The sequence below is a fragment of the Jaculus jaculus genome, chromosome 1, assembly GCF_020740685.1.
Source record: "Jaculus jaculus isolate mJacJac1 chromosome 1, mJacJac1.mat.Y.cur, whole genome shotgun sequence".
Lineage (NCBI taxonomy): Eukaryota > Metazoa > Chordata > Mammalia > Rodentia > Dipodidae > Jaculus > Jaculus jaculus.
The window spans coordinates 328,054,894-328,082,143 of record NC_059102.1 but is presented as its reverse complement, the minus strand read 5'-3'; the positions used below and the strand labels follow the sequence as shown (position 1 = coordinate 328,082,143).

Sequence of the window (27,250 nt, the reverse complement as noted above, 5' to 3'; positions counted from 1 at the left end):
AGCTAGAATGAGACCCTACCTCGAAAACCAAAATAAATAAATAAAAATCATTTAAAAAATCATTGTGTGGTTCTTTGTTTAACTCTGTGCAAGAGCTAGAAAAAAAACGCATTTCATTATGCACTTTAAATGGGATGTGAGTTGTATCTCGATGCTGTTATAATAAAAAATTTATATGTAATTATTTTTGAAAATACAGGGTTAGGAGAGTTCTTTAGTTGATTTATACCAAAGAAATCAGTGTGCTTCATGGTTTCTCCAGAAGCACACAGTTTTATGGGAAAGTCACTTTGTGTAAAGCCTGCTTCCCAGTTCCCCACCTGCACCCCCACGCCCGCGGCAGCCACTGCTGCACCCCTAGTTCCCAAGGCCACAGCAGTTGGAGGAAAACCATGGAAATGCTGATGGCATTCTGGTGAGTATTTGCAGGATACTTACAAGTGACTTAAGTCCTTCAAACTGGAAATCAGAAAATTAGCCGTGGAAGAGTCAATATAAGAGAAGATTGCCAGCTGTGTAGATGTTGGTATTTAAATCAAGGAATATAAATAGCACACTTTTTTTGTTTGTTTTTGGCTAGCCTTTCTGATTAACCATTGAAATAATGGTCACTGTGACACTGACTCTCCGTAAACAAGGAAGGCATAAACAAGGAGGCATAAGCAAGGAAGAAGAAAGTGTAGGAAGATGCCAAGGGGTTAAAGGAGCCTAGGGTGACAGGGGAGACTGGGCCAGAAATACAAACTGTGAGAGGGAGAGAGAGAGAGAGAAAGCACACAAAGAGGAAGAGGGAAGGAGCAGTGGAGAGAATTAGAGTGTAAATTGACCTGTGTTGATGTGGTTTCTTACTGTTCTTTTTTTAAAATTATGTGCTGGTTCCACGGCTATTGTGCATGAGAAAAATAATAAAGATGCCCACTTGTATTCATCTAACAAATACTAGTTTGACAGCTGCAAAGGGACTGTATATTATACCAAGTCATGGACACAGGAATACAAGCAAGAAGATATGGTTCCTCTCTGAACATTAGATTCTGGTTTTTTTGTTTGTTTTGTTTCATTTTGTTTTTAGATTTTAAAAATGAATCACCTCTATAAAAAAGATTGCATTTTAAATTCTCAGTGTTGTGGATATTATCTAATGTCATTAAAGCATGAATTCCTTTACATTGTTCTTACTGGAAATACAAACTTGAAATCCCATATCTCCCAAAAGAAAAGATCCTTCCTTTGCATAAGAGCTCCATGCTTTGTGATTACCCCAGGGGTCTCTTCATTCATGTGCACATAACTCACGCACACAGCAAAGAGAGCACCGATTAGCCGTCAAGAAGCTTAGGTTCTCACTACAGCTCTGCTGCTCAACCCCCTCCCCCATGAACAAAAGCAAACTGAGATGATCCCTAAAAGTGCACCTGGGGTGGAATTGGCATGTATGCTTTCTGAGATTCATTCCTAGGCCTGAGCTTCCTTGATTTGGATAGTTTTAATGACTTGCAACCAAAATATGAAGTGGAGACAACATGTATCCTGTGTAGACACAGATGATTGCAGACTGGGATGTGGCTCAGTACAGTGAGTAAGGTGCCTGTTGTCATGCACAAAGCCCTGATCCCTGGCCCTAAGTACTGCGTAACTGCAGTAACCAACCATAGTCTCAGCACTTGGGAGGCAGAAGCCAGAGGATCAGAGGTTCAAGGTCATCCTCAGATACATAGTTTGAGGCCAGCTAGAGCTACATGAGATCCTGTCTCCAAACAAAGAAAAGAAAAAGAAAAAAGTACATTCACCAGGCCTGGCAGTGCACACCTTTAATCCTCGAACTCACGAGGCTGAGATCACTGTGAGTTTGAGGCCACTCTGAGACTACACAGTGAATTCCAGGTCCGCCTGGCCTAGAGAAAGACCCTATCTTAAAAAACAAAAACAAAAGAGCAAACAACAACAAAAAAATACATTCAAGGATGTAAGATTCATCAAGTTTGGGAATCTGTTTGTCTCATTCATGGCTATACTAAGATTTCGGTAAATATTTTAAAAGAATGAGTACATTTATTTTCATGACAAATAAAAATGGAGAATGGAAAATAAGAAAGTTCTTTGGAACTTCAAGAAATAATTGTAAAGCTGGATTTAAACCATGGGAAAAGTAAAAGTTGGAGGCAGAGTTACCACAGGCAGATGTGTGTATTTTGTTTTGTCTGCTCTTAAGAGTGGCGTGTCCTCATAGGGAATTTCCATTAGGAGAGCATCTGTAGCTAGGAAATCCATTTTCTCAACCAGTTAGCATTAGCGACGTGATCCTCACACTTGCTCTTCTGACCTGTTTACAATTTTAGAAGCTGAAAGTGATTTTGTTTATATGGGTTATAACTAATATTACCGAATTAGAATTTAAACAAAATTAAACTCATTGAATAAAAGCAAACTAGGCTGTTGGGGCTTCTCAGGGGACTGAGACTGGAGGATCCCAAGGTCACATGTCTGCCTAAGCTACAGAAGGAATTCAAGGCCAGCCTGCGCAGTTTAGTAAGACCCTGTCGTACAATTTTAAAGAGTAAAAAGAGGACTGGGAGTAGCTTGATGTTTGAACATTTGCCTGGCATATACTGGGGAAAAAAATATATGTATGCATACACACACATACATAGTAAGCCTACAGTTAACATAAATAACGTTTTTCATGAAAAATTCCATTTTTGAAAAAAGTGTTCAGTGAGATAAGTATCACATCACATTTTTGCAGATCTTTTTGACATGTGGCTTATCAAAAGGCAATAGGATCCTCATTGCAAACAGCATATTGCAGCCTATTTGGCTGAAATATGTGAAGTATCTAAAGAAAACTGGCTTTCCACAGATACATAATTGGACCCTTAAAGACCTCATGAAAGGGTCTTGGGAATCCACCAAGTCTGCAGATCACACTGTGAGAAGCATTTGTGCTTGAGAATAGTTAATGTGAATCATGGATTTTGTTTGTTCCCCAAATATTTATTTAAAAGCTTTCCATGGGTGGTAAATAGAAAGTAATTAATCTGGTAGGAATAAAGAGTTTGGGATTTCTGTAGCACGCTTATGCTACATGTTTGAGTAGCAGGGTACACAGGACAAAAGGGATAGGTACACAGACCACGTGGAAGAGGCGATTTCAAATGTAGACCCGTCCTTGCTAAAGTGGTTGGGAAGGTCAGAATTAAGAATTTGAAAGCTAGAAGAGCCTCTGGCATCTTGAAGAGAGAATAGAATATTCTAGTACAAGAAGGCATTGATGCCCTGTTGGGGAATGCTTAATAGCATGGAGGCATTAGAGATGAGGACTCATGTGGGAGAGAGCAGTGTGAACATGGCATGCAGGCTAACTGTGGCTCCACTGGGAGTGTGTGAGTCAGAGGCTGGGAAGGTGCCACCTTGCACTTTTGGAGTGCAAAGGCCCTGGGCACAGTGTTCAGTCCACATCTCTGACATCTCTCAGACAGGCCATCTTTGTGAGCCCTTCTGGAATTCTTCCTGGAAGGACTAAGCAGTCACGTGTTCAGCATGTATGGAAAGTTGATGCTCCGATGCCTTACTTCTGATCATTTCTTCTTTGCTTTTGTTTTCCAGACCGTCCAGGCCTTTCAAGTTACCAAAAAGGTAGAGTAATTGAGTCACCTTCTTAAGAAATAATCTCCTCTTCATGCTATTTCTCTCCTGCTGTTTTCCCACAGTATTGCTATTTCCACATTCTGTATCCATCTATCCATCCACCCACCCATCCATCCATCCAAATGTGGTTTTTAATCCTTTGGTAGACTTTTAGCTTTTAAAGTCTCTTGGTGTCTACATTTGTATTTGTGTAGTTATTTTGCCTTTCTATATAAATTGGCTCCACAGGTTTTGAAAAAAGGTTTATATTATTTTCTTTAACAGTTGTACTCTTATATTGCCTCTCCCCTGACCCCGTTCTACCAAGGACCTTCCTCAGTGGGGTTATTGATATTCTCTGTGGGTCATGAGGGTGTCAGTCAGTCTCTGGGGGCTGTGCCCACCCTGAATGATCTTTCTGCCCCTCTTCTGCAATGTTCCCTGAGCCTTGGTGAGTGTGCTGGAAGTGTGATTTAGTGTTGAGCTCTCTGTAGCCTCTGGATTTCTGCTTTGATGAGTTTGAGTGACCAGTATCTGTCACCATCTTCCTGGGACTGGTTGTCAGGCTAGCAGTGAGAGCAACACTAATGTCACCACTTCCTCTGAAGTGTCTCCTGGCCCCCAGCAGATGTGATAGAATGACGTTATGTAGCCCATCCGGCCTTGAGTTCACGATGTAGATGAAGACGGGTGATACTCCTGATACTCCTGCCCCACCTCCCTAGGGCAGGGGCATAGGTGTATGCTGCCACATTCACTCACTGTCTTGTCAAGTAACTGTGCATACTGCTCTGCCAACTGCTATGACTTGAATACATGGCAGCTTATTTCAAATGAGCTGTTTTTTCTGAACATTTTGTAATTCTAAAATTACATTTTTTTCTTTATGTAGAAGATTTTAAAGTTTATCTTTGTAATGAAGAAATTTTTGAATCAATAACAATCTCTAAAAGTGAAAAGTAAGAAAGCATTGTCATATGCTCTTATACATTGTGATTCCTGATAAAATGCAATTACATTGAAGAAAATTTAAGAGACCTGTGATAATAGTTGCCAGAGAATCTTAGGGGCTGGAAACTCAAAAGTCTGCCTCAATAGTGTTCTCATCTCCTTAGAGAAGAAATTACTACCTAAATCTTCAATTAGCAAACTTGCCAATTTAATGTAATACTTTTGGAGGGCTGGGTAGATTGCTCAGCACATAAGAGTGCTTGCTGCTTAAGCAGGAGGGCCTCTGAGGCCCGAGACCCCCAAGACTCCCCAGAACCAGCATCAAAAAGAAAAAAGGCTGGGTGCAGCCCATGGAGGTGTGCAGCCCCAGTTTGAGGGAGGGAGAGGGGTTGAGGGAGAGTCACGAGTCTCAGTGAAACGCTGTGAGTATTAAGGGAACGCGTGCCATTCTCATCTGGCCTCTGTAGTGTGAGCACACACCACATATCACGTACGCTACACACATACTCTACAAGCACAGGCGCACAATAATACTTTCGAAATTTTTGTGATTAAAATATGACGAATTGATTGCATTTTAACCTTGTTTGTGTGGCCCTAGAAATTGAACCCAATTGAATGCTGAGCCGGCCCTCTGTGCACTGAGAGGGGCTGCCCCTTAGCCATGTTTAAGAGGGTCACCCCGAGCCTCATGCGCACACACGTCTTCATTGTGTAAAACTGACACTTTGCTCTGATTAATCAGCACTTTTGTCCCCATTTCCTTTCGCTACAGCCCTGGCAGCCACCATTTTGCTTTCTGTTTATAAATCTGACCACCCCACTAGGTACCTCATTTGAGTTAGACTCACAGTTTTTGTCCATTATGATTGACTCCTTCCACTTGGCATAATGTGCTCCAGGTTCATCCACATTAGAGCATGTTTTAGAAATTTCCTCCTTTTTAGGTCCTAATAGTCCAGTGTATTGAACATATATATATTCCACACTTTATCCCATTCTCCTTCAACTCTCCTCCAACAACAAAGCAGTAACAAGGAAAAGATAATATGGAAGAGAATGTAAGTAAAGGTGTCATTTTAAGAAAAAGAATTTCATTTCTTAGAAATAGTAATGATTTTCTCAGCTGACTGGAAGTTTTGCATTTTGAAGAGATTCATTTTTGTCTGTTTTTATCTGAGCTTGGTATTTTTGTAAGTCTTGATTTCCCCTTTTCATGTATCTACGTAGAAATGCAGCTGCTTCAGAAAAGCATGCCTGTTCGCTCAGATTCAGTGTACTAAGGACACATTTAAGACACCCACACTTGTTTCCTTGTCCTGCCAGAGCCCACGAGTTCTCCAGACCTGTGTACGTGCCGGCTGTGCACGGTGGGAACTAACGTACGGCAGTGACCTCAGCAGAGCCGCTGGCCTTCTTCTCAGGGAACAGCCATTCCCCAGCCACTGCCTGGACAGCAGCTCCCCGCTGTAACCAGTGCCACTGAGGCGGCACTTGTGAGTGACACGCGCTGCGGTCTAAGTGCCTCTCAACAGAGAGCTGGGGGAAAGCTGATTTGCAGAGAGGGTAGTAAAAAGAACAAGCTTTTTGAAACCCGTTCAAATCACACATGGCTCACTTTTCAAAGAAAATGGTGTGTAGTTACTATACTCATGTCAGGAGTGAAATTTTATGTATGTTTATATAAATTATAAACATATATATTTGTATGTGAACATACATAGACAGATATACATAGATAGATTTATAGGTCATTTTAAGTTGTCTTTATTTCTTCCAGTTTTACTAGAGCTTTTTAAAATCTTGATATGATAGCCATTGTCTGGAGTTCATATTATACATGAAACTTTTGTTCTCTGTGTAGTGCCCATAGCAGTGCCATGTCTCAGCCCTGATAGGAGGAGGAACAGAAATAGTCCCAGCGGTGTGCGGTGTTCAAGACAGCACTCGTCTGGGTCAGATTTCTCAAGAAGCTGGCGCACTCAGGGTGCTGATACATCTCTCACATGTGTCTCTAGGAGAAGCCAGCCTGTGAGACGTCTGCTGTGTGAGAAAGCAGTCGTAATATAGCAGGGCTAATTGTGTGTGGAAATGTGCTGAAGTCACCAGCACTGGAAAGCTTCCACATGTTGCCAATGCACATATACAGTATATAGCATGCTGTGCAATCAAAACCAAATGTGTTCAAAGTGATGAAAAGTCATTACTGAAAGAGATTTTTAAGGTTTCAATACATGTGTGGGCAGATATTTTCAAGAACACAAAACAAAAAGGCATTCTACAAGTAAATGAAGGCACTGAATGAAAACCAAACAGTGTGCGGCCCGCTCCCCTCTATTGATAGCATGTTTGTAGGTAAAAGTGAATAATTTCATGTTCATTTGAAAGAAATGGATCCACTTAAAATAAAGTACAGGGAATAGGCATTTAAGCCTGGGGCCATTTTCATTTCATGAGGCTGATATTTTAAAAAGTCTAAAATGTAAAGTGGTCTTTTAAACTCTGAGGCAATGAAAGAAAAAAAGTCTTAAATATATATTTGAGACAGGGGACTTTATTGCTTCAAACCTGGTTACTTTCATCTCAGTTTGCATTTGGTAGAGGAGGAAATAAAGTAAGGAGAACTTTCCTGCATTGGGTGTGTTCAAAAATGTGAGGGCTTCCCCCCGTGTGTCCACTTGAACAACCATACTTGGTGCATTGTGATTTGGAAATAATCATTCTTAAAGTTATTTCATTTTACCTGGCATGATTTTCCCTAATTAGTTTTTAAATCCAGAATTTTCAGTTAAGTAAATAATGCTCAAGATTAATGTCCTGTGGGTCTATGTGATTTGAAATAGGGGAATGAACAATTAATGGGGCTGCCAAATTTTAAATGTGAGTTTGGGAAACAGGTATTTGTGCCATTTGCTTCTTTCAGTTGTCTTTAGTTTCTCTCATGTTTGAAGAGAGAGGTAAAAGCATAGCAGTTAAGGTCAGACTCAAACCATATTCGATTACGTAGGGTTTCATGTTGTTGAACTAGTTCCTAGTCTGTCTGTGTCTCAGTTTTATCTCTAAGGCAGTGTAAGCTGAATGAGATGGTAGTCTGTGTAAGTCATGAGATCTGGTAATAATCCAGTAACTACAAACTATACCCATTTTTTCATTTTTGTAAAATTATTTTAAAAGAACAGCAATGAAAATGTCTGTTTAAGCCCCTTCAAACACAATTATGTTATATTTTAATTCCATTATTAGAGTGAAAAATTGAAGTAAATATGCCCACAAAATCAGATCTGTGAACAGAATACAAAATGAAAACCGGGCTGGAGAGATGGCTTAGCTGTTAAGGCATTTCCTGCAAAGCCAAAGGACCCCAGTTTGTTTCCCCAGGACCCAAGTAAGCCAGACGCACAAGGGGGCACATGTGTCTGGGGTTCCTTTGCAGTGGCTAGAGTCCCTGGCGTGCCCATTCTCTCTCCCTCTCTCTGCCCCTCTCTCTTTCTCAAATAAATAAATAAAAATTTAAAAACTAAAAAAAAATGAAAACCAACCATCTATTCTTAGAGCTGGAAAAGCTATGCAGTAGTTTTTTTAAGACCTTTAGAGCCTCAGGTTGTCCTGGTAGTTGCTAGCATGATCTTGAAGACATCATTCATAAGTATATGCTTAAGAAGCCTGTTTTAAATGACAATAATAGCCAGTGCATTAGCCAGTTGAGTGAACAATGGTGAGAATTTACAAGTCGTAGTCCTCAATTTGAATACTGTGGTTATTATTTTCTTCTACTAAAGATTTGAGAAATTAGAAGCTTGCTGGGTGTGCTCTAAAGGTTCATTTTCATCACTTTCTGGTGGGCAGTCAGCTCATATTAAGACCTGTGGGGTGAGGATTAAAGGAAGGATATCAAAATGGTTCTAACAGTCAGCAGTGGTGCGTAGGGCGTCTGAAGAAAGGGCCTGTAGTAGGATTGGTCGTGGATTGCCTTTTCTGTGGTATACAAAGAGACTGGAGCCAGCTTGTAGCACCTGGAAAGAGGAAGGGTGGCCGACACCCGGGCAGTGTTCATTTAGTTAATCAACATCCACTGGGCGCCTCCTGGAAGGTGCTGCTCTAGGCACTGCTGTGCGTTCATTTCCTCAAAGCTTGTGATAATGTTCATTGCAGTTTCTCTACAAGGAAAGATGAAGGCTTACAGGAAGTGAATGATTTGGTGGGTGGGTTTTTTTTCAGATTTATACTACATGAACCTATTATAGACTGATTTTTTTTTAAGCACTGAGAAATAATCCCATACTAATAGAACCAAATGTTCTCGAAAAGACTGCCCGTACTTAAGAGCCTGCGCTGGTGTGAAATCTGAGGCCCCGTACCTGCTCTCACAGCCCTCTGTGGGCTCTTTGCCCCGCAGCTACGCAGCCCTGCTAGCCGACTGGCCCGTGGTGGTCCTGGGCATGTGCACCCTGCTCATCGTGGTCTGTGCCTTGGTGGGAGTGTTAGTGCCAGAGCTTCCCGACTTCTCTGATCCTCTGCTGGTAAGAACTGAGCCTGGGCTATTGCTCTCTTGCCATCAGCATAAAATTATCTTCATAAATCAAGTCTTCAAATATGTATCGCATTCTGCTAGCATTTCTTTTCTTCTTCTCCTTTCCTTTTTCTTCCCCCTCCCCCTCTCCCCCTCCTCCTTTTTTTCTTTTTTGTTTGTTTGTTTTGAGACAGAGTCTCAAAGTACAGCTTCTGACTGGCCTTTGCTTGATTTGTGATCTCTTGCCTCAGCCTCCTGAGCGCGTTGAGGTTACAGTAGGTGTGAGCCACCTGCCCAGGCTGCGTTTCTTTTAAAACCCAGTCAATCCACAAGAGGTATATAATTTTTAAAGTAAAGATGTGGGCTGGAGAGATGGCTTAGCAGTTAAGCACTTGCCTGTGAAGCTAAGGACCCCGGTTCGAGGCTCAGTTCCCCAGGTCCCACGTTAGCCAGATGCACAAGGGGGCACACGCATCTGGAGTTCGTTTGCAGAGGCTGGAAGCCCTGGCGCACCCATTCTCTCTCTCTCCCTCTATCTGTCTTTCTCTCTGTGTCTGTCGCTCTCAAATAAATAAATAAATAAATTTTAAAAATTTTAAAAAAATATTTAAAGTAAAGATGTGTTATCTATATATTCAGTAAGGTCAGGGAACTTGCTCACCCTCAAAAATCTGGAAATACTGCTTCTCCTTCCCCTGTTTAAACCAAGAAACAACATACTGGAGAACCTGCATACTATGAGAGTATCTTGATGAAGCCTTTAAGACCATATGGCTTCTTTTCCACTAAACAAAGTTAAAGGAATTTCAGTGGTATGAACAGACAGGATCTGTTTTAAGCAAATATTTCTCTGGAGTGGAATAATAAGAACAATTTTGTCAAAAATAATGATATATGGGGGCTGCCGAGATGGCTTAGCAGTTAAGCGCTTCCCCTGAAGCCTAAGGACCCTGGTTCGAGGCTCGATTCCCCAGGACCCACGTTAGCCAGATGCACAAGGGGGCATACGCATCTGGAGTTCGTTTGCAGTGGCTGGAGGCCCTGGCGCACCCATTCTCTCTCTCTCTCTCTCTCTCTCTCTCTCTCTCTCTGCCACTTTCTCTCTCTGTTGCTCTCAAACAAATAAATAAATATTTAAAAAAATAATAATGATATACACTTTGTAAATAAAAACTGTAATGATATATAACAGTTTAATTTGACCATAATTTGAAAAAATTAAAATTAAGCACTTACTAGATGCTTACATGTGAATTGAAGAGATAAGCTTCTGATAAGCTTTTGTCCTGTTTCCTGAGTCATGTAACCAAAAAAAAAATCAAATTACTTTGTCACTCAGAGTAATATGGAATCATTATAACTTCTAGCCATTTACCTCTGTAGTACTTATGAGGTTCTTCCATATGTCTTGTTGAAACTATGTGTCCCTTTGATATTGCTCTATTAAGGTGTTATTTTAACTGTGTTTAACCTGGAATGAAATATACTAATGGTAACTTGTGATATTTTGTCTTAGGGCTTTGAACCAAGGGGGACTGCAATAGGCCAGAGACTGGTCACATGGAATAACATGGTGAAAAATACAGGATACAAAGCAACATTAGCTAATTATCCTTTTAAATATGCAGATGAACAAGCCAAAAGGTAATAATTTGTTTTATGTAACTTTGAGATAAAATATTGCTTAATGAATGCAGTTTATTGCCTGAACAAAAAGGTTAAAGATAAAATACAAGACTCAAAATCTGCCAGTAAGTTTAACTTGCCATCAAAAATCTTGCTGCATTAGAATAAAAGGCTAATGTTTTTCTTTTTAAGAAGTGAGAAAATGAATGTTGATTGCTTACATAAATTCTTCCACCTTAATATCAAGTGCTAAATATATGGGAGCCTTGACAGGGTACTGTTACCACTGTATGTATTTCTGGAAATAGGTAGGACTTTGGTCAAAAACCAAATTATTGTTCCATTTCAGCCATCGTGATGATAGGTGGTCAGATGATCATTATGAAAGAGAGAAAAGAGAAGTGGACTGGAACTTCCACAAAGACAGCTTCTTCTGCGACATTCCGGGTGAGTAGCGTCCTCATGGCACTGCACAGTGCCCTTGGCATCATCATGGGCACGGGGGCCGTGGTCACCACGCAGCCGCCAGCTGCACAGCTCTGCTGTTTCTGGAGCTTTGGGGAGGTTTTCGCTAGATAACTCATTTACTTCTAAGTTAGTCAGCCACTAGTATCTGCAGTGAAAAATGGGAATGAGTTATATTCAGTTTTAAGGAAGAAATAAAAATCTTGACCTTGTCGAAAATTTCAAGTCTTGATTTCAGAATTCCTTTGTCTCTGCATTCTTTATGTTGTTTATTTCTATATGAAGTAGCAAATGTATACTTTTAAATTGAGCCCTGAAGTAATCTAGTATAAAAAAAATGTTCAGAGCTTTAGCTAATTGAAAATAAAACTGTATATTAAGACCCTCTGTGCACCAGAGATGCACAAAATGTGGCCAGAGGTCTGGAGCTGGAGAGCCCCGGGCCTGGCAGGTGCTGCGAGTGGTTCAAGCTGGCTGGGAAGGGCATATCGGCAGTGGTGGTGGCGTGGGGCCCATGAGCTCCTGTGTCATCGAGGGAGAGCAGCAGCTGCTTGACTACAGTAGGAGCGGGCCTTGTGGAGTGAGGTCCACACATTGCAGGAACTTCCTATAGGCCGGGAACCCAGGTGTAATGTGGAGCCACAGATGTGTAAATGTTGGCAGCAAACTCCCCAGTGTAACATAAAGTCAGCCTATTTTACTCTGCAGCTGCCAGGCTAGGAGCAGGAGGCACAGAGGAAGCACACTTAACATGTGAGACGCTCATCACCATGATTGGGAACAGGCAATTAAGGATAATTGCAGTTTATGGTTGAGCGAATATTAATATTAAAGTTCTTTGGTTTTAACTTTTGGTGGTTGTATGTTGTTCAATGTACAACCCACTAGGATCTTTGATGTTTCTAGACTTTGCTAAGTCTCAGTACCTTTAGGAAGGAGGGGATATAAGGAGATTAGGCAAAGTCTTACACTGATTCAAGGAAACAATACAAGTTTCCTTCCTGTCTGTTAAAACACACACCAGAAAAATCAAGCTCTGGTTAGTTGCATGTGCTGGCTGGCTTTCTTTTCCTCCGAAAATATTACTATACATTATTGCTTAACAACTCCTGTTAGTGTCTTACCTAGGAAGGGCATTAGCAAATTCATGGTACGTAGTCTTGCTTTTATTTCAGTAGCCCATACCACATATTTGTTTTCTAAGTAATTGGCTGACCAAAGCCTTCCTTAGCTCCATGTGAGTGAAATGTTTGCTTTCCTGGGCTCATTTTGTGTCCCAGGTCAGTCTACATAAGACAGTAGCTACTTGATGAAGACAAAGCGTTTGCTAAAGAAAACTAATGATCATGAATAAACCCTTCTGTAATAAAGAGTTCTTATGAACTTGCCAATTAACTTTGTTAGTGTAATTGGACATTTTAGGTAGCATAAAATTAATCTGCTTTGTTTTATTTGATACGTATTAAATTTTTAAATGGCTGAGACAGAGCAGTACTTATGGAACACCTGTTTTTCTTTTCATTCTTGCAAGTATTTGAGACATGTTGCCACCATTTTACACATGAGGCAGTAAGCTAAGAGAAGCTGGCTGGTGCTTGCTTAACATTACTCATGTGATCAGTTGCAGGGTCTGTCTCCCTTCCCAGAATATCACACATCTCCTTCTTGAGAGACATATTTTGTATTAATCTTATTTCAAAAATATTTTTTCTAGACTCTGGCATACCAGAGAGGCCAGAATGCGCAGTTTATCTGTGACTCCAGCCAACAGTCAGTACTTCCATGTACTCTGCGTGTGTTGCTTTAAAGTCCTCAGACACCATCTTTCCTGCTGGAGAGAAGTCCCCTGTCGTCCCTTTTGACGTTCTAATATATCATCCTTGGATGCGATGCCATCACAGTGAGGTGAAATTGTGAGGGCAGCATTCAGTTAATTTCCTACAGAAAGCTCGTCCCAGTGATAATCGGATCGGACATAGATTTGCTACATACTTACTGCAGTTTTAAGATGGTGGGTTGCCAGGCTTGCAGCTAAAGCCATGCTAAGGCATCCCTTTCCCTCCCTCACATTTTCTCCTGGAGTTCACCAAAGGAAAGAATTACCTGTTGCTAATGACTTGTCCATGTGGTTTCCAATTTTGAATTGTTTCATAATTCTGACTCATCAAATAAATGAACAGTTTATAAGTGTTTTTCTCTTATTTTAATCTCTCAAGGTGACCGATACTCCAGAGTAGTGTTTGCTTCAGCAGGAGGGGAGACATTGTGGAATTTACCTGCAATTAAGTCAATGTGCGATGTGGATAATTCCAGGGTATGTAAAGTACAGCTGAAATCTGTTCAGCACAAATAAGGTGATGTTATTGAAATTTTCCCTTCAGTCTAGTGTCTGACTGGATGAAATGCCTAAGAGGCTTACCTACTGAGGAGCAAACACCATGGGGTGAGTCTTGCACTCCTACAGATCCAGGATCAGTGCACCTGCGTCTCCCATCTTCAGGACATGCTGTCTTCTTAATAAAGTTCTCTGCCTTTGTCACTCATGGTCTTTCTGTTACCTCACAGCAGCTTCCTTTTGGGATCAGTCATTGTGTTTTCTGTAATCCAGTGTCACTGTTCTCCACACTTCCCTCCTGGGGCAGTTAAATGCCTCCCTCTCTGGTAGTCAGTGGGTCACTAAAGCCAGTAGCCTCAAAGGAGAATATAGAAGTCAGCTGGGAAAGAGGATCTCAAAGGGCATAAATACAGTATCTATCTCAGTGGCCCCAGTAATCCAATCCAGACTACCCAGGCTCTAAACACCTTACTGCATTAGAAGACACCAGGATGCAAGAGGACAGGCACTTCCTCTCAGACTTCTCCAGGGCCACACAGATGTGTGCATGAAGAAGGGTTTGGAGGAGCTGCTATCTGATGTCACTGATGAGCCTGTCCAAGTGCAGCAGTCAGGCACAAAAGGAATTCATTATGTTATTAGCAGAGCTGTAAAATGTAAAAATTACAGATTAGTTAAAAATCAGGGCTGGAGAGATGGATTAGCAGTATTTGCCTGTGAAACCTAAGGACATAGGTTCAATCCTCCAGTACCCACATAAACCAGGTACACAAGGGGTCACATGTGTCTGGTGTTCGTTTGCAGTAGTTGGATGCCCTGGCATGCCCATTCTATCTGTCCTTCTTTCTCTCTCAAAATGGATAAAGAAAATAAATTTTAAAAACAAATCAAAGCATCTGGCCTGCTAAGAAAGAGCCAGCCTGACAACCCAACTCAGTCTCCTATCCGACCAGTGGCTTCTTAGTGGAATATGAGGTAGAAGGGACTCTTCAGGGTCCCCAGAGCAGCAGGGTCGTGGTGCTGACATGAGCACCTTCCAAAACCAAGCAGGTTCACCTAGTGCGTTGGTCCCAGATCTGGCTTCACTGTGATCTTTGTTCCCAGAGATTACTGGTACATCTTGAGGGTAGCTTTCTCGGCAATTTATTCTCGGTTTTCTATCAGTTCTCTTTTCTCCGTCCAGCTCCAGATAAGCCAACATCACATGTAACCAGGGAAGAGAGAAAAGGTTCTTAATCAGTGGTCAGCCTTATTTGCCATATTTTCTTCTCTCGTAGAGCTGTTGAGTCTTTACTTGGAAGCTACGAATGTTTTTCCTCTTGTCACATACAACACCTCTTACACAGACGTTATGTACAAGGCTAGTGCTCGGTGCTGGACCGTGACTCCCTGTGGGTTATGGCCTGGGGAATCACAACTGACCTTCTAACAGATGATTAGCCAGGAGAGGTTAAGCCAGTCTGCTTACTTTACCTTCACACCTTGTATATGAACACTGCGTGAACTTGAGACCCTTTTCTCCTCACTGTTCCACCTGCACTTGACTGTGCCTTCCCCAGAGACTAATGTGATTGGATCCACTCCATTAATTCATAGCTGGTCATTGGGGAGCACTGAGTATGTACCAAGAAGTGTTGGAAAGTGATTGATGAGCTTCTAATTCCTCCTGAAAGCATAAAACCTAAACTATTCTCTGTCCATTTTATACATGAGGAAAGTTCACACAGATGGTAAGTGGCAGGTCAAAGATTTGAACCCAAAAGCAGTTGTCTCCAGGGTCTGCCTTTGCCCACTGTAATTTGTGCTTTCATAATAAAGAGGATACCCAGCACTGGTTTGATTTTGTTATATACAGGCCATTTCAAATTTATATGAACCTTAAGGAAATAAAGAATTAGTGATTGAGTCTCTGAGTGGACTCAGTGACTTAAAAACTGGTAAGCAATTCTATGCCGTAGCAGACAGCTTCAGGTTCGCTGAGATGAGCTTCCAAACCAGGCACAGTTATGGAGGAAGGGGTGTTTATTGAAGTTTGTAGATCCAGGGGAAGTTCCATAATGGCAGGAGAAGCTGGCCTGTTCTCACGATTCCCAACCGACAAAGAGAAGCCATAAGCCCCAAAAGCCACACCACACAGCACACTTCAGAAATTCCAGGTAGAACTAGGCACACTTTGCATATCATTAGATTGGAATTTTAAACCCACCCCCACACCTTAGGGCTGAACCCTAAGATCCACCCAGTGACACTGCCTCCAGCTAGGTGGCTGCAGGTGCAAACTACAAACTAATAAAACACTGAATATATTGGGGGCCATGTATTCAAACTACCACATATGCCATGAGAGCTTTCATCAATAAAGACAGTATATTGTGTGTTCTCTCTCTCTCTCTCACTCTATGTGTGTGTGTGTGGATACTAGTGAGGTAGCTTACAAAAAGACATAACAGGGCTGCAGAGATGGCTCAACAGTTAAAGGTACTTGCTTGCAAAGCCTGATGGCCCACATTTGATTCCCCAATACCCATGTAAAGCCAGATGCACAGAGTGGCACATGTATTTGGAGTTTGTTTGCAGTGGCAGGAGGCCCCTCCCTCCTTCCCTCTGCCTCTTTCTCTCTAATAAATAAATTTTTTAAAAAATACAGAACCACCATCCTCTTCAGCTGCCATCTTGTCACTGATCTCCCAGCGGCCAGAGGGAGAAAAAAGATTTCACATCAGTGGTCAAGGAAGCTGATAGGGTAATAAATTTAAGGGTAGCAAGTATATATTGTAGAAACTTAGCTTTTCAGAAGGCTGAGGAAGACCCATTCAGACATACTTTTTCGATAAAAGAAGTTTGATGTGTGTGCATTGTTCTTAGTGTGCTTATAAAGTGAGGATTTGGGGAATAGACTCAAGCTACATTCCAAATGAAGGGGAAGGGTTAGTACAGCCAGTTACAGATTCACATAAAAAAATGAATAAATCAAAATGAATAAATCAAAGCCCCAAAGGTTTACTGGGCTATAATTTTGTTAATGTTTATTTATGAGAGAGGTGAGGGACAGAGGGGAGTGGGTACGCCAGGGCTTTTTGCCTCTGCAAACAAAACAAATTTCAGTCACATGCACCACTTTGTACATCTGGCTTTACATGGATACTGGGGAATTGAATCAAGGCATATAGATATATATTAAACCAGTTGCATGTGCATATGTATTCTAGTCCCAGGTTCTGCAGACATGTTCTGACTCCTTGGGAGTCACTCCTCCCCCACCTTCAGTCCTCATGATTACATTTAAGCAGGTGGACATTAACACCTCTCAGGTTCAATGGGGCCCAACCCAGTGATAGTGAGCAGAAGAGCTTAGTTGGCCAGTTCACTCTGGTGATCAGCATAACATCTCAGTGAGGCCAGAGTTCACTTTCTTCTCTCTGCCTGGTCTTCAGATTCCACTTAAATTTCATGCCATTTCATCCCCTGCTTCAGAGACCCTTGGGCTTCCAGAGTGTATGGTTCTGAGCCGCTGCTGATGTCCACCTCCAGCCGAAATGCCCATTTTCTTAGATTTCAACAGAAGCCGCAGTTGATCTCACCTACCCTTTTCATTCCTTGCCTCTGTCCTAATGGGCATGCTGGGACCGTTGTTAATAACCAAAGGGGTGTTTCTCCAGTTTTCTCTGTACTGAAACAGTTTACCCTGATTAGGTTTTATACATTGTAGACATTGGAACTTTGAGGACTCAACTTGTAAAAAGGATTTGAGACTCTAGCTTACCCGGGTAATGTTTGTGTACTGCTAGGATCCCCCAGAAGCTTAGAAAAGCATGGACACATTTTCTGACTTGTTTCAAGGAGAGCTGTGGAGCCGTCGCCCTCCTCTCCCTGGGATCTGCTGATCAATGCCCCGAGGAGCTTGGTTACAAGGAAGAAGCAGTCCCTTGAACCTACTATTAAGGGCTTAATTTTCCTCCTTTTACTCTTTTCATGGCTTCTTAAAATATCCCCAACTTAGCCAGTAGTTTTAAAAGTCAAGGTATCATTTAAAACTCGGCTGGTTTCTTCTTTTTCTGTTTTCTTCCTTTACCCGCTATTTTAAGTCAACTCCACCCCTGCTACTATCTAACTAGGGCAGTGTGCAAAGACCTGTTACAACCACATGAGAGAAACGATTCCCCAAGACTCCAATTTGTGAATAGCTAGAATTAGAAGGGCGATATTCCTCAAGAGATTGCTTTTACACACTATTTTTTATTTTTATAAACATCAAAGATTTTGTAATTCCAATGAATGAATCCCTTTTCCAAAACTGTAACAGAAATACAACTGCCTCCTGCATGGAGAGAGGTCAGCTTGCCAGTCCTCTGTCAACCTCATGCTGTAATGCATGCTTCTGTATTTATCTCGGTCTTAAGTGACTAAGTTATCACCCCTGTCACAGCACCCTTGAGACTTAGATACTCCCTCTGCAGGTCTCTCTAAGCCTCACACAGTACTCTACCACATTAAATAATGATTGCTTTTCTTGTCTGAGTTCCTTGCCACCTAAGAGCAACCTAGGACCATGGTGCCTTACCTCAGCAAACTACTGTCTCTTGAACAGACAGCTAGAAGCATGTGGTCTTCCTCCCTGGACGCTTGGACAGTCCCCTGAGCTCTAGTCCTTTCACTTCAGGATGCTGGTATCTAACTCAAGACAGTGAGAGGTGCCAACATGATGCCTTTTCCTGTCTTTATCTCCTATCCTGTTCCAGAATCCTTGACAAAATTTTTTGGGGATAATGAGATTTTACTGAAAACACAAAACCAGGTAAACCCAGGATTAGAAACAGGAATGTAGACTCATTTTTTTTGTTTCTATTTTGTTTGTTTTTGCATTTATTTTTGATAGCTGCCATCAAAGTAGTTCGTTGTCTACATTTATAATGTCCAGCATTTTAATCTGTGGTCAAATACACACATAAGACCACACTATTACTAGAAAGGCTATTCAAGGACACAGCTCTGTGCTTTCTCCTGAAGTTTGAATGTGAACAACCACATTTCCTTGAGCTCTGGCATTTGGGTATTTTAGCAGCTACACATGTCCTCCTAGCTAGGCTTACCCTCTGTGGGGACACTGGTGTCTGCCATGAAGCCTGGACTTTCTGTTCCAGGGTCTCAGTATTTATTAGATGGTACTATTTTTCCCTATTCTTTTATGAATCTTGGTAATACCAGGGTCACTTTTTGATTCAGTAGATAGTATTTTTATCTTACTCTGTTCAGACTGTATGTAATAACAAAGTACTTAGACTGAATAGCTTATAAGCAATGAATTTATTTGTTGTAGTTCTGGAAACTGTAATGCTTTAAAATTTTTTTAATTTTTATATTTTTACTTGGAAACAAATATGAATTAGTCTGTTAATGAAATATTAGTTATACTTTCAGAAATAAACTTAAAAATGAAGTCTTGAACCAAAGTGATATCTCAGCAAAGTGCTTACCACACAAGCATGAGGACCTGAGTTCAGATCCTCAACTCATGTAAAATGCCAGGCGTGGTGGCATGTGCCTTTAATCCCAGTGCTAGAGAGACAAGGAGTCCTGGGACTCATTGGCTAGCTAGTCTAGTCAAATTGATGAGCCCTGAGTTCAGTGAGAGGCCCAAAGGATGAGCTGGAAAATGACTGAGGAGTGTATCCAACGATCTGTAGCCTACACACACACTTGCATACATGTACACCTTCACACCACACATACACAAGAATGAAAATTGTGTGAAAAGAAGTGTTACTCTGTTGTGGTTGATAAATAAGCCCTTTGGCCCTTTTTTCTTCACTCTCATAGAGAATTTTTGTGGTGGTTGTTTTTTGAGGTAGGGTCTCACTGTAGCTCATGCTGACCTGGATTCACTTTGTAGTCTCAGGGTGGCCTCAAACTCACAGTGATCCTCCTACCTCTGCCTCCTGAGTGCTAGGATTAAAGGTGTGTGCCACCACGCCTGGCTGAGAATTTTTTTAAATACAAGTTTTTGTTAGGAAAATTTTCAAACATAAAAGCAGAAGAAAGTAGTAGAAAGAATCTCCACATGGAGTTCACCCAACTTTAAAAGTCCCCGCTCATAGCCAATTGGTGTCCTCCACACACCCGTTCTGGTGTGCCCTTGGTAACCAGGACTTAGAGAATCCAAAGTAACTTGTTTCCACAAAGATGGTGTATGCCAAGTTCTTCTGTACATGGAAAGATACTTCACTAAAGAGTTTACTTAAGCTACAGGGCAGTTTTAACTGTGCTAATAATAATATTGACACCCATCTTGAACTTTGGAGTTCTCCCCTAGACCAGCCTTTGGTAAAGAGGGATGCCACTGCTTTTTGCCTTCACAGGATAACTAACAGTTGCTTCTGTGCCTCAGCCCCCCAATACCAAAAGAAAAAATTCCCCAAAAGGGTTTTGCTCAGTGGGAATACATTCAAGGGTATAGAAGAGAATAAACCATAATGCCCCCCCACTTTCCCCTTTGCAACTCCACTCTCCATCATATCCCCTCCCCATCTCAATCAGTCTCTCATTTATTATGATGTCATCATCTTTTCCTCCTGTTATGAGGAGCCTGTGTAGGTAGTGTCAGGCACTGCAAGGTTATGGATATTCAGGCCATTTTGTGTCTGGAGGAGCACGTTGTAAGGAGTCCTACCCTTCCTTTGGCTCTTACATTCTTTCTGCCACCTCTTCCATAATGGATCCTGAGCCTTGGAGGGTGTGGTAGAGATGTTTCATTGCTGAGTACTCCTCTGTCACTTCTTAGCACTATGGTGCTAAATAGTGTTTTTATTAATTTATATATCAAATCTGATGTAAATAATAATTTAATTTAATATGAAACACTGCCCTTTTCTAGTCTTACTTCAGCAAACAATTTTAGTTTAAATCTTTTATGAATCTTGGTATCAGTGCTTTGGATAATACCAGGGTCACTTTTTGATTCAGTAGATAGTATTTTTATCTTACTCTGTTCAGACTGTATGTAATAACAAAGTACTTAGACTGAATAGCTTATAAGCAATGAATTTATTTGTTGTAGTTCTGGAAACTGTAATGCTTTAAAATTTTTTTAATTTTTATATTTTTATTTGGAAGCAGAGAATGAGAATGATATGCCAGGGCCTCTTGCCACTGTAAACCAACTCCAGACACATGCCACTTTGTACATCTGACTTTACGTGGGTACTGGGGAATAGAATCCAGTCCATCATATTTTACAAGCAAAGGCCTTTAACTGCTGAGCCATTTCTCCAGTCCCTGGTATGCTTTAAGATAAAGGTTCCAGTGATTCAGTGTCTGAGATGGGCTCATTCATAGATGTGACCTTCTACTTGGTGTTCTCCACTACAAACCTTAGGAGCACTTTTTTACAGATGAATTCCAAAAGTATATGCCATCTTGTGCATCTGGTTTAGATGGGTACTGGGGAAATTGAAGCTGGGTCCTTAGGCTTCACAGGCAAGTGCCTTAACCACTAAGCCATCTCTCCAGCCCAAGGAGCACTTTTTATAAGGGCACTAATCCCATTAATCATCTCCTCAAAAGCCCAGTCTCTTAATTGGGGATTAGATTTCAATGCATGAACTTGGGGGATATACACATGCACATCATAGTACTTTTTAGCAAATTGCATCTTTGATTTAAACTGTTTGAGATGTGGTATCGTTCTCACCCAAAATTCTCATTCTGATATCCAAAAATTTTAGGCAAAGCCCCAAATTTGTTTTAAATAGCAGTTGGACATGTTTCCTTAATCTTTTAAATCCATAAGCTTCAAAACCTGTTTACTTTGTTTTCACAATGGTTTTGAAAGACCCACTTAACTAAATAGGTATTAATTGTATCTCCCTTCTTAAGTCAGACTCAGCATTGGTGTTGCTTTACTTGGGTATGTCATTCCCCAAAACAATAGTTTGTTGTTTAAAATAACATCGTCTGTAGGTTGTCCTATAATTTGAGACAGTTAGAGGAAAATTTTTACCTTGTGTATAAACTGATACCTAATGGAAAAGGTTGATTATTTAACTTGTCTAACTTCCCCTGCATCTTCCTAGTTGGGTACCAATTCATACTCCCAGCCTGTCTCTGCAGATCAGATCTCATCCCCAATTCACACTCTGGCCTGTCTATCTCTAGATCAGATCTCATCCCCAATTCACACTCTTGGCCTGTCTCTGCAGATCAGATCTCATCCTCAGTTCATACTCCCAGCCTGTCTGTCTCTGCAGATCAGATCTCATCCCCAATTCACACTCCCAGCCTGTCTGTTTCTAGATCAGATCTCATCCCCAATTCACACTCCCGGCCTGTCTGTCTCTAGATCAGATCTCACCCCCAATTCAGCGACCTCTGCCAGAGGACCACAGCTGCCTCCTGCTGCCCCAGCTGGACCCTTGGGAACTACATTGCTATTCTGAACAACAGATCGTCCTGTCAGAAGATCGTTGAGCGAGATGTCTCTCACACCTTGAAGCTTCTTCGGTCCTGTGCCAAACACTACCACAATGGCACTCTGGGGCCAGACTGCTGGGACATGGCAGCCAGGAGAAAAGATCAGCTCAAGTGCACCAACGTGCCCCGCAAGTGTACCAAGTACAATGCTGTGTACCAGATCCTCCACTACTTGGTGGACAAGGACTTCCTGACTCCAAAGACCACCGAGGACGCTGTGCCAGCGTTAAGGTACAGCATGCTCTTCTCCCCCACGGAGAAAGGGCAAAGCATGATGAACATCTACCTGGACAACTTCGAAAACTGGAACTCTTCCGATGGCATTACTGCCGTCGCCGGGATCGAATTTGGCATCAAGCACAGCTTGTTTCAGGACTATCTGCTCATGGATACCGTGTATCCTGCCATAGCCATTGTGATTGTCCTTCTCGTCATGTGTGTCTACACCAAGTCCATGTTCATCACGCTCATGACCATGTTCGCGATCATCAGCTCCTTGATTGTCTCCTATTTCCTCTATCGGGTTGTATTTAACTTTGAATTTTTCCCTTTTATGAACCTCACTGCACTCATTATTTTGGTTGGGATTGGAGCAGATGATGCCTTTGTCCTTTGTGATGTCTGGAACTACACCAAGTCTGACAAGCCTCATGCAGAAGCTGCAGAAACAGTGAGCGTCACCTTGCAGCATGCCGCCCTCTCCATGTTTGTCACCAGTTTCACCACCGCCGCCGCCTTTTATGCCAACTATGTCAGCAACATCACGGCCATCAGGTGCTTCGGGGTGTACGCGGGGACAGCCATCTTGGTGAACTATGTGCTGATGGTCACCTGGCTCCCAGCTGTTGTCGTCCTGCATGAGCGATACCTCCTCAACATGTTTGCTTGCTCCAGGAAGCCCCAGCCACAAGCCTGTGACAACAGAAGCTGCTGGGCAGTGCTTTGCCAGAAGTGCCGCAGAGTGCTTTTCGCCATTTCTGAAGCATCTCGAATTTTCTTTGAAAAGGTGTTGCCGTGCATCGTCATTAAGTTTCGCTACCTCTGGCTCGTCTGGTTCCTTGCGCTTACCGTGGGAGGGGCCTACATCGTGTGCGTGAACCCCAAGATGAAGCTGCCCTCGCTGGAGCTGTCGGAGTTCCAGGTCTTCAGGTCGTCTCACCCTTTTGAGCGCTATGATGCTGAGTTCAAGAAGCTCTTCATGTTTGAGCGGGTTCACCACGGGGAGGAGCTCCACATGCCCATCACGGTGATCTGGGGCGTGTCCCCAGAAGACAGTGGCAACCCGCTGAACCCCAAGAGTAAAGGGAAGCTGACGCTAGATAGCACTTTTAACATTGCTAGCCCAGCCTCCCAGGCCTGGATTTTGCACTTCTGTCAGAAACTGAGAAACCAGACGTTCTTCTACCAGACCGACGAGCAGGACTTCACCAGCTGCTTCATCGAGACCTTCAAGCAGTGGATGGAAAACCAGGACTGTGACGAGCCTGCCCTTTACCCGTGCTGCAGCCACTGCAGCTTCCCATACAAGCAAGAGGTGTTCGAGGTGTGCATCAAGCGAGCCATCATGGAGCTGGAGAGGAGCACAGGGTACCACTTAGATAGCAAAACCCCAGGACCGAGGTTTGACATCAACGACACCATCAGGGCAGTCGTCCTGGAGTTCCAGAGCACTTACCTCTTCACGCTGGCCTACGAGAAGATGCACCAGTTCTATGAGGAGGTGGACACGTGGATTTCCAGCGAGCTGAGTTCTGCCCCCGAGGGCCTCAGCCACGGCTGGTTTGTCAGCAATCTGGAGTTCTATGACCTCCAGGACAGCCTCTCGGATGGCACGCTCATTGCCATGGGGCTCTCGGTGGCCGTGGCCTTCAGCGTGATGCTGCTGACGACGTGGAACATCATCGTCAGCTTGTACGCCATTGTCTCCATAGCCGGAACCATATTCGTCACCGTTGGCTCTCTTGTCCTGCTGGGCTGGGAGCTGAATGTGTTGGAGTCTGTCACCATCTCGGTGGCAGTTGGCCTATCCGTAGACTTCGCTGTCCATTATGGGGTCGCGTACCGCTTGGCTGCAGATCCTGACCGTGAAGGCAAGGTGGTCTTCTCTCTGAGTCGCATGGGCTCTGCCATTGCCATGGCCGCGTTGACCACCTTTGTGGCCGGGGCCATGATGATGCCCTCCACGGTCCTGGCCTACACGCAGCTGGGCACCTTCATGATGCTCATCATGGGCGTCAGCTGGGCCTTCGCCACCTTCTTCTTCCAGTGCCTGTGCCGGTGCCTTGGACCCCAGGGCTCGTGTGGGCAGATTCCTCTGCCCAGAAAGCTACAGTGCAGTGCCTTTTCCCGAGCCCTGTCTCCAAGTCCTGGTGACAAGGGAACAAGCAAAACCCACACCGCAAATGCTTATCATCTGGATCCCAGGGTCCAGACCTCTGAACGGGAGCATGAGTTTTACGAACTAGAGCCTCTGGCATCCCACAGCCACGCCACCGCAGAGAAGACCACGCGTGAAGAGACACACATCTGCTCCGAGTTTTTCAGCAGCCAGCCAAAGAACCTGGGGATGTCTGTTCACACGGCCTGCAACAGCAGCCTCAGCCAAAGCGCCAGAAACGACGCGAGCCTGGCCCTGTTGCAGCCCTGTCTGGAGCAGCGTGCCGTGTGTCACTTCTTCTCTCTGAATCAGAGGTGCGGCTGCCCACACAGCTACACTTGCCTGCAGTATGGCCCCCACCCTTGCCAGCAGATGGGTGACTCTCTGTGCCACCATTGTGCTCCTGCTGCTAGCAGCTTTGTCCAGATTAAAAACACAGTGGCTCCTCTCAAGGCCACACAGCAAGCTGCCGAGGCTTTCGTGCACCCCCTCCCGCACACCGCCCGCTGTCCCTGCCTGGCAGGCAGAGGGATGTCGCCTGGGATGCAGAACTCTCAGCCTAGGACGGGTTTCCTCAGCCCAGTGCGGCACATTCAGACCCAAGAAAAACTTGGTCAGACCGGTGTACACAGCCTTCAGAGCACAGATGAGCACCTGCCCAGGGCGGCAGAGCCAGCACCATCTGTCTGCAGAAGCACCAGGTCTTTACTGAGCGCAGGCTGTGATCCTGAGGATAACCAAAGGGGACTCTGCAAAAGTAGAGACACGGGGGACACGGAGGACAGTGGAGGGACTGAAAGCAAGTTCTCGAGTTTACCCAGTCACACTGACAAGGCAGAGAGGAGAGTGGAGCCGAGCTCATCACAGACTGATGTAATTGTGAACTCTGAGCATTTAAATCATGATGAACCAAAATTTTTATTTAACCATTTAATAAGGGAGGCTGGGTATAAGTCCTGCCCAAACAATCCACAAAACTGTGGCAGAGTTGTGAAAATGAAGTGCAATTCTATGGACTGTCAGATGCCAAACCTTGAAGCCAACGTGCCTGCTGTATTAACTCACTCAGACTTGTCTGGTGAAAGTCTGTTAATCAAAACACTATAATAAACCTGGCATTAAATTCAGAGCCAGTGCCTCAGTCATTCTTATGAAATGGGAGGGAAATCTAAAAGTAACAGGCATGTTTCACCTTGTTGAAATATTGGAATATTTTCATATTCCGTTTGAAGAATGAGCAACCATAAATCTAGTGAGTGTGTTAAGAATATTGTTTTACTCATTAAGTGTCTAAAAGTATATGATTTTGTACATTTCTACTCAGGTTAGAAAAAAAATTGTCTCCCCTTGTATCTTCCTAAAGCAGTGAAACAAATTTAGTTTAATGACCCAGAAGTTTCTTTTCTCTCAGGCAGTTACCGGATGTCTTTATTGTGATGTTTTTGGCTGTTGGTAACCAAGACTTTTCATTGTTCAACATAAACACTTGGACTTGCACTCATGTTAGTAGAGCCCCTTCACTTAGAAGCAAGGAACTAAACTGCATTAAAATGTACAGTTTTGGGATGCCTCATTTAAAAGTCAATTCGACTCACCTCAATAGTGCACACCACCTGTTTGCGTGAGCAGACTGCACACAGAGCCAGTTATACATGTCATATGGATGGCTTTCCACGTTAGCCAGAATGCACAGTTGTTCAGCTATGAGATCCACTAACCTAAGAGTCATGGCCGTCCCCTCGTGTGAGGCCACAGTGCATGCCTGAAGGAGAAGCATGAATGCAGAGATGTGGTCACCAGTGGAGCACTGGACTTCAAAAGAGCACATCGCATGGTGACAAAGAGGGCCCTAGGTCAGCTCTGGGCCTCACGAAGCCTTCAGAGTAAGGGGTCTTGTATGAAGTGTCATGTCCACCTCTGGCCCAAAGGGCTTTTGCTCCTGAGGCTTCTCATGTGATCTCAGCGTGAAGTTAACACCTAGAAATGCTGAGCCTTATGGCAGCATCTTGAGCGACGCTGTGGGCTGGGTCGTATCAGTCTGCTCCGATGGAGCTGGAGTGATGTCAGAGCGTGCTTTCTGGCGGTACCTTAGATAACAGCCCCAGCGCGCCATGTCATCTGATAGGAGGTGCATCCAGCCCGTTCAGGGAAACCTTGCTACCCACCACCCCCTCCTCCATCCAGTTTGATCCTCAGAAGAATTTCTTCCAAATACGAAATAATTTCTTTTTATTAAAAAGTTCTCCTGGGAGATGGCCCAGCAGGAAAATTCTTGATGTACAAGCATAAGGACCTGACTTCAGATCTTCAGCACCCACAAAAACCACCATATGGCAACATGCATCGATAAGCATGAAGCCCTGGGACTGGCTGGCGACCAGGTCTAGCCTAGTGGGTGAGCGCTAGGTTCACTGAGAGACCCTGTCAAAATCATAAGGTGGAGCTACTGAGGAAGTTGCCTGATGTCAACCTCTGCCCTCTACACACATGGGCACCCCCTTGCATACCAGCATGCGTCCACACATGCACTCCACACACGTGTGTGCAGAAAAAAGTCACAGCTGTTATTCGACAGTTTTCTAAAATAGATCAGCACATTATGCTTGGGCCTGAGAAGTAGATCCCCATATGCTAGGGCCTGTGAAATAGCTCCCCATGTTACTCTGGGTCCTGAGAAACAGATCTGCAGATGCTGTAGTTTAAAGTTAGAAGGCCCAAAACAAATGAACAATGTTTTTCTTGGCTAAGAGCAGGAAATGTCCTCGGGCCTCTTCAGAGAGATACGTGGTTTTTATTTATTTATTTATTTATTTTCATAGTTCTTTTCTGCTAAAGGAGTTCCCCTTCTCTAGAAACCAGGCATATGGAAGGCTGCAAAGAACCGGGAAACCTA

The 27,250-nt window shown here is 43.3% G+C and overlaps 1 protein-coding gene across 6 annotated transcripts in view; it reads left to right on the top strand.

Annotated features, from left to right (window-relative positions):
- Positions 1-25,484, top strand: part of Disp1 (dispatched RND transporter family member 1) — a 199,022-nt gene extending 173,538 nt beyond the window's left edge. For all 6 annotated transcript variants that reach the window (XM_045148268.1, XM_045148280.1, XM_045148262.1 and 3 more), the window contains 6 exons: positions 3,607-3,636; positions 8,975-9,098; positions 10,605-10,732; positions 11,064-11,161; positions 13,396-13,493; positions 21,850-25,484. In XM_045148268.1, coding sequence (XP_045004203.1) covers positions 3,607-3,636; positions 8,975-9,098; positions 10,605-10,732; positions 11,064-11,161; positions 13,396-13,493; positions 21,850-25,464 — 4,093 coding nt within the window. In that variant the 3' untranslated portion in view covers positions 25,465-25,484. The remainder of the gene's footprint in view (positions 1-3,606; positions 3,637-8,974; positions 9,099-10,604; positions 10,733-11,063; positions 11,162-13,395; positions 13,494-21,849) is intronic.
- Positions 25,485-27,250: the final 1,766 nt, after the last annotated feature.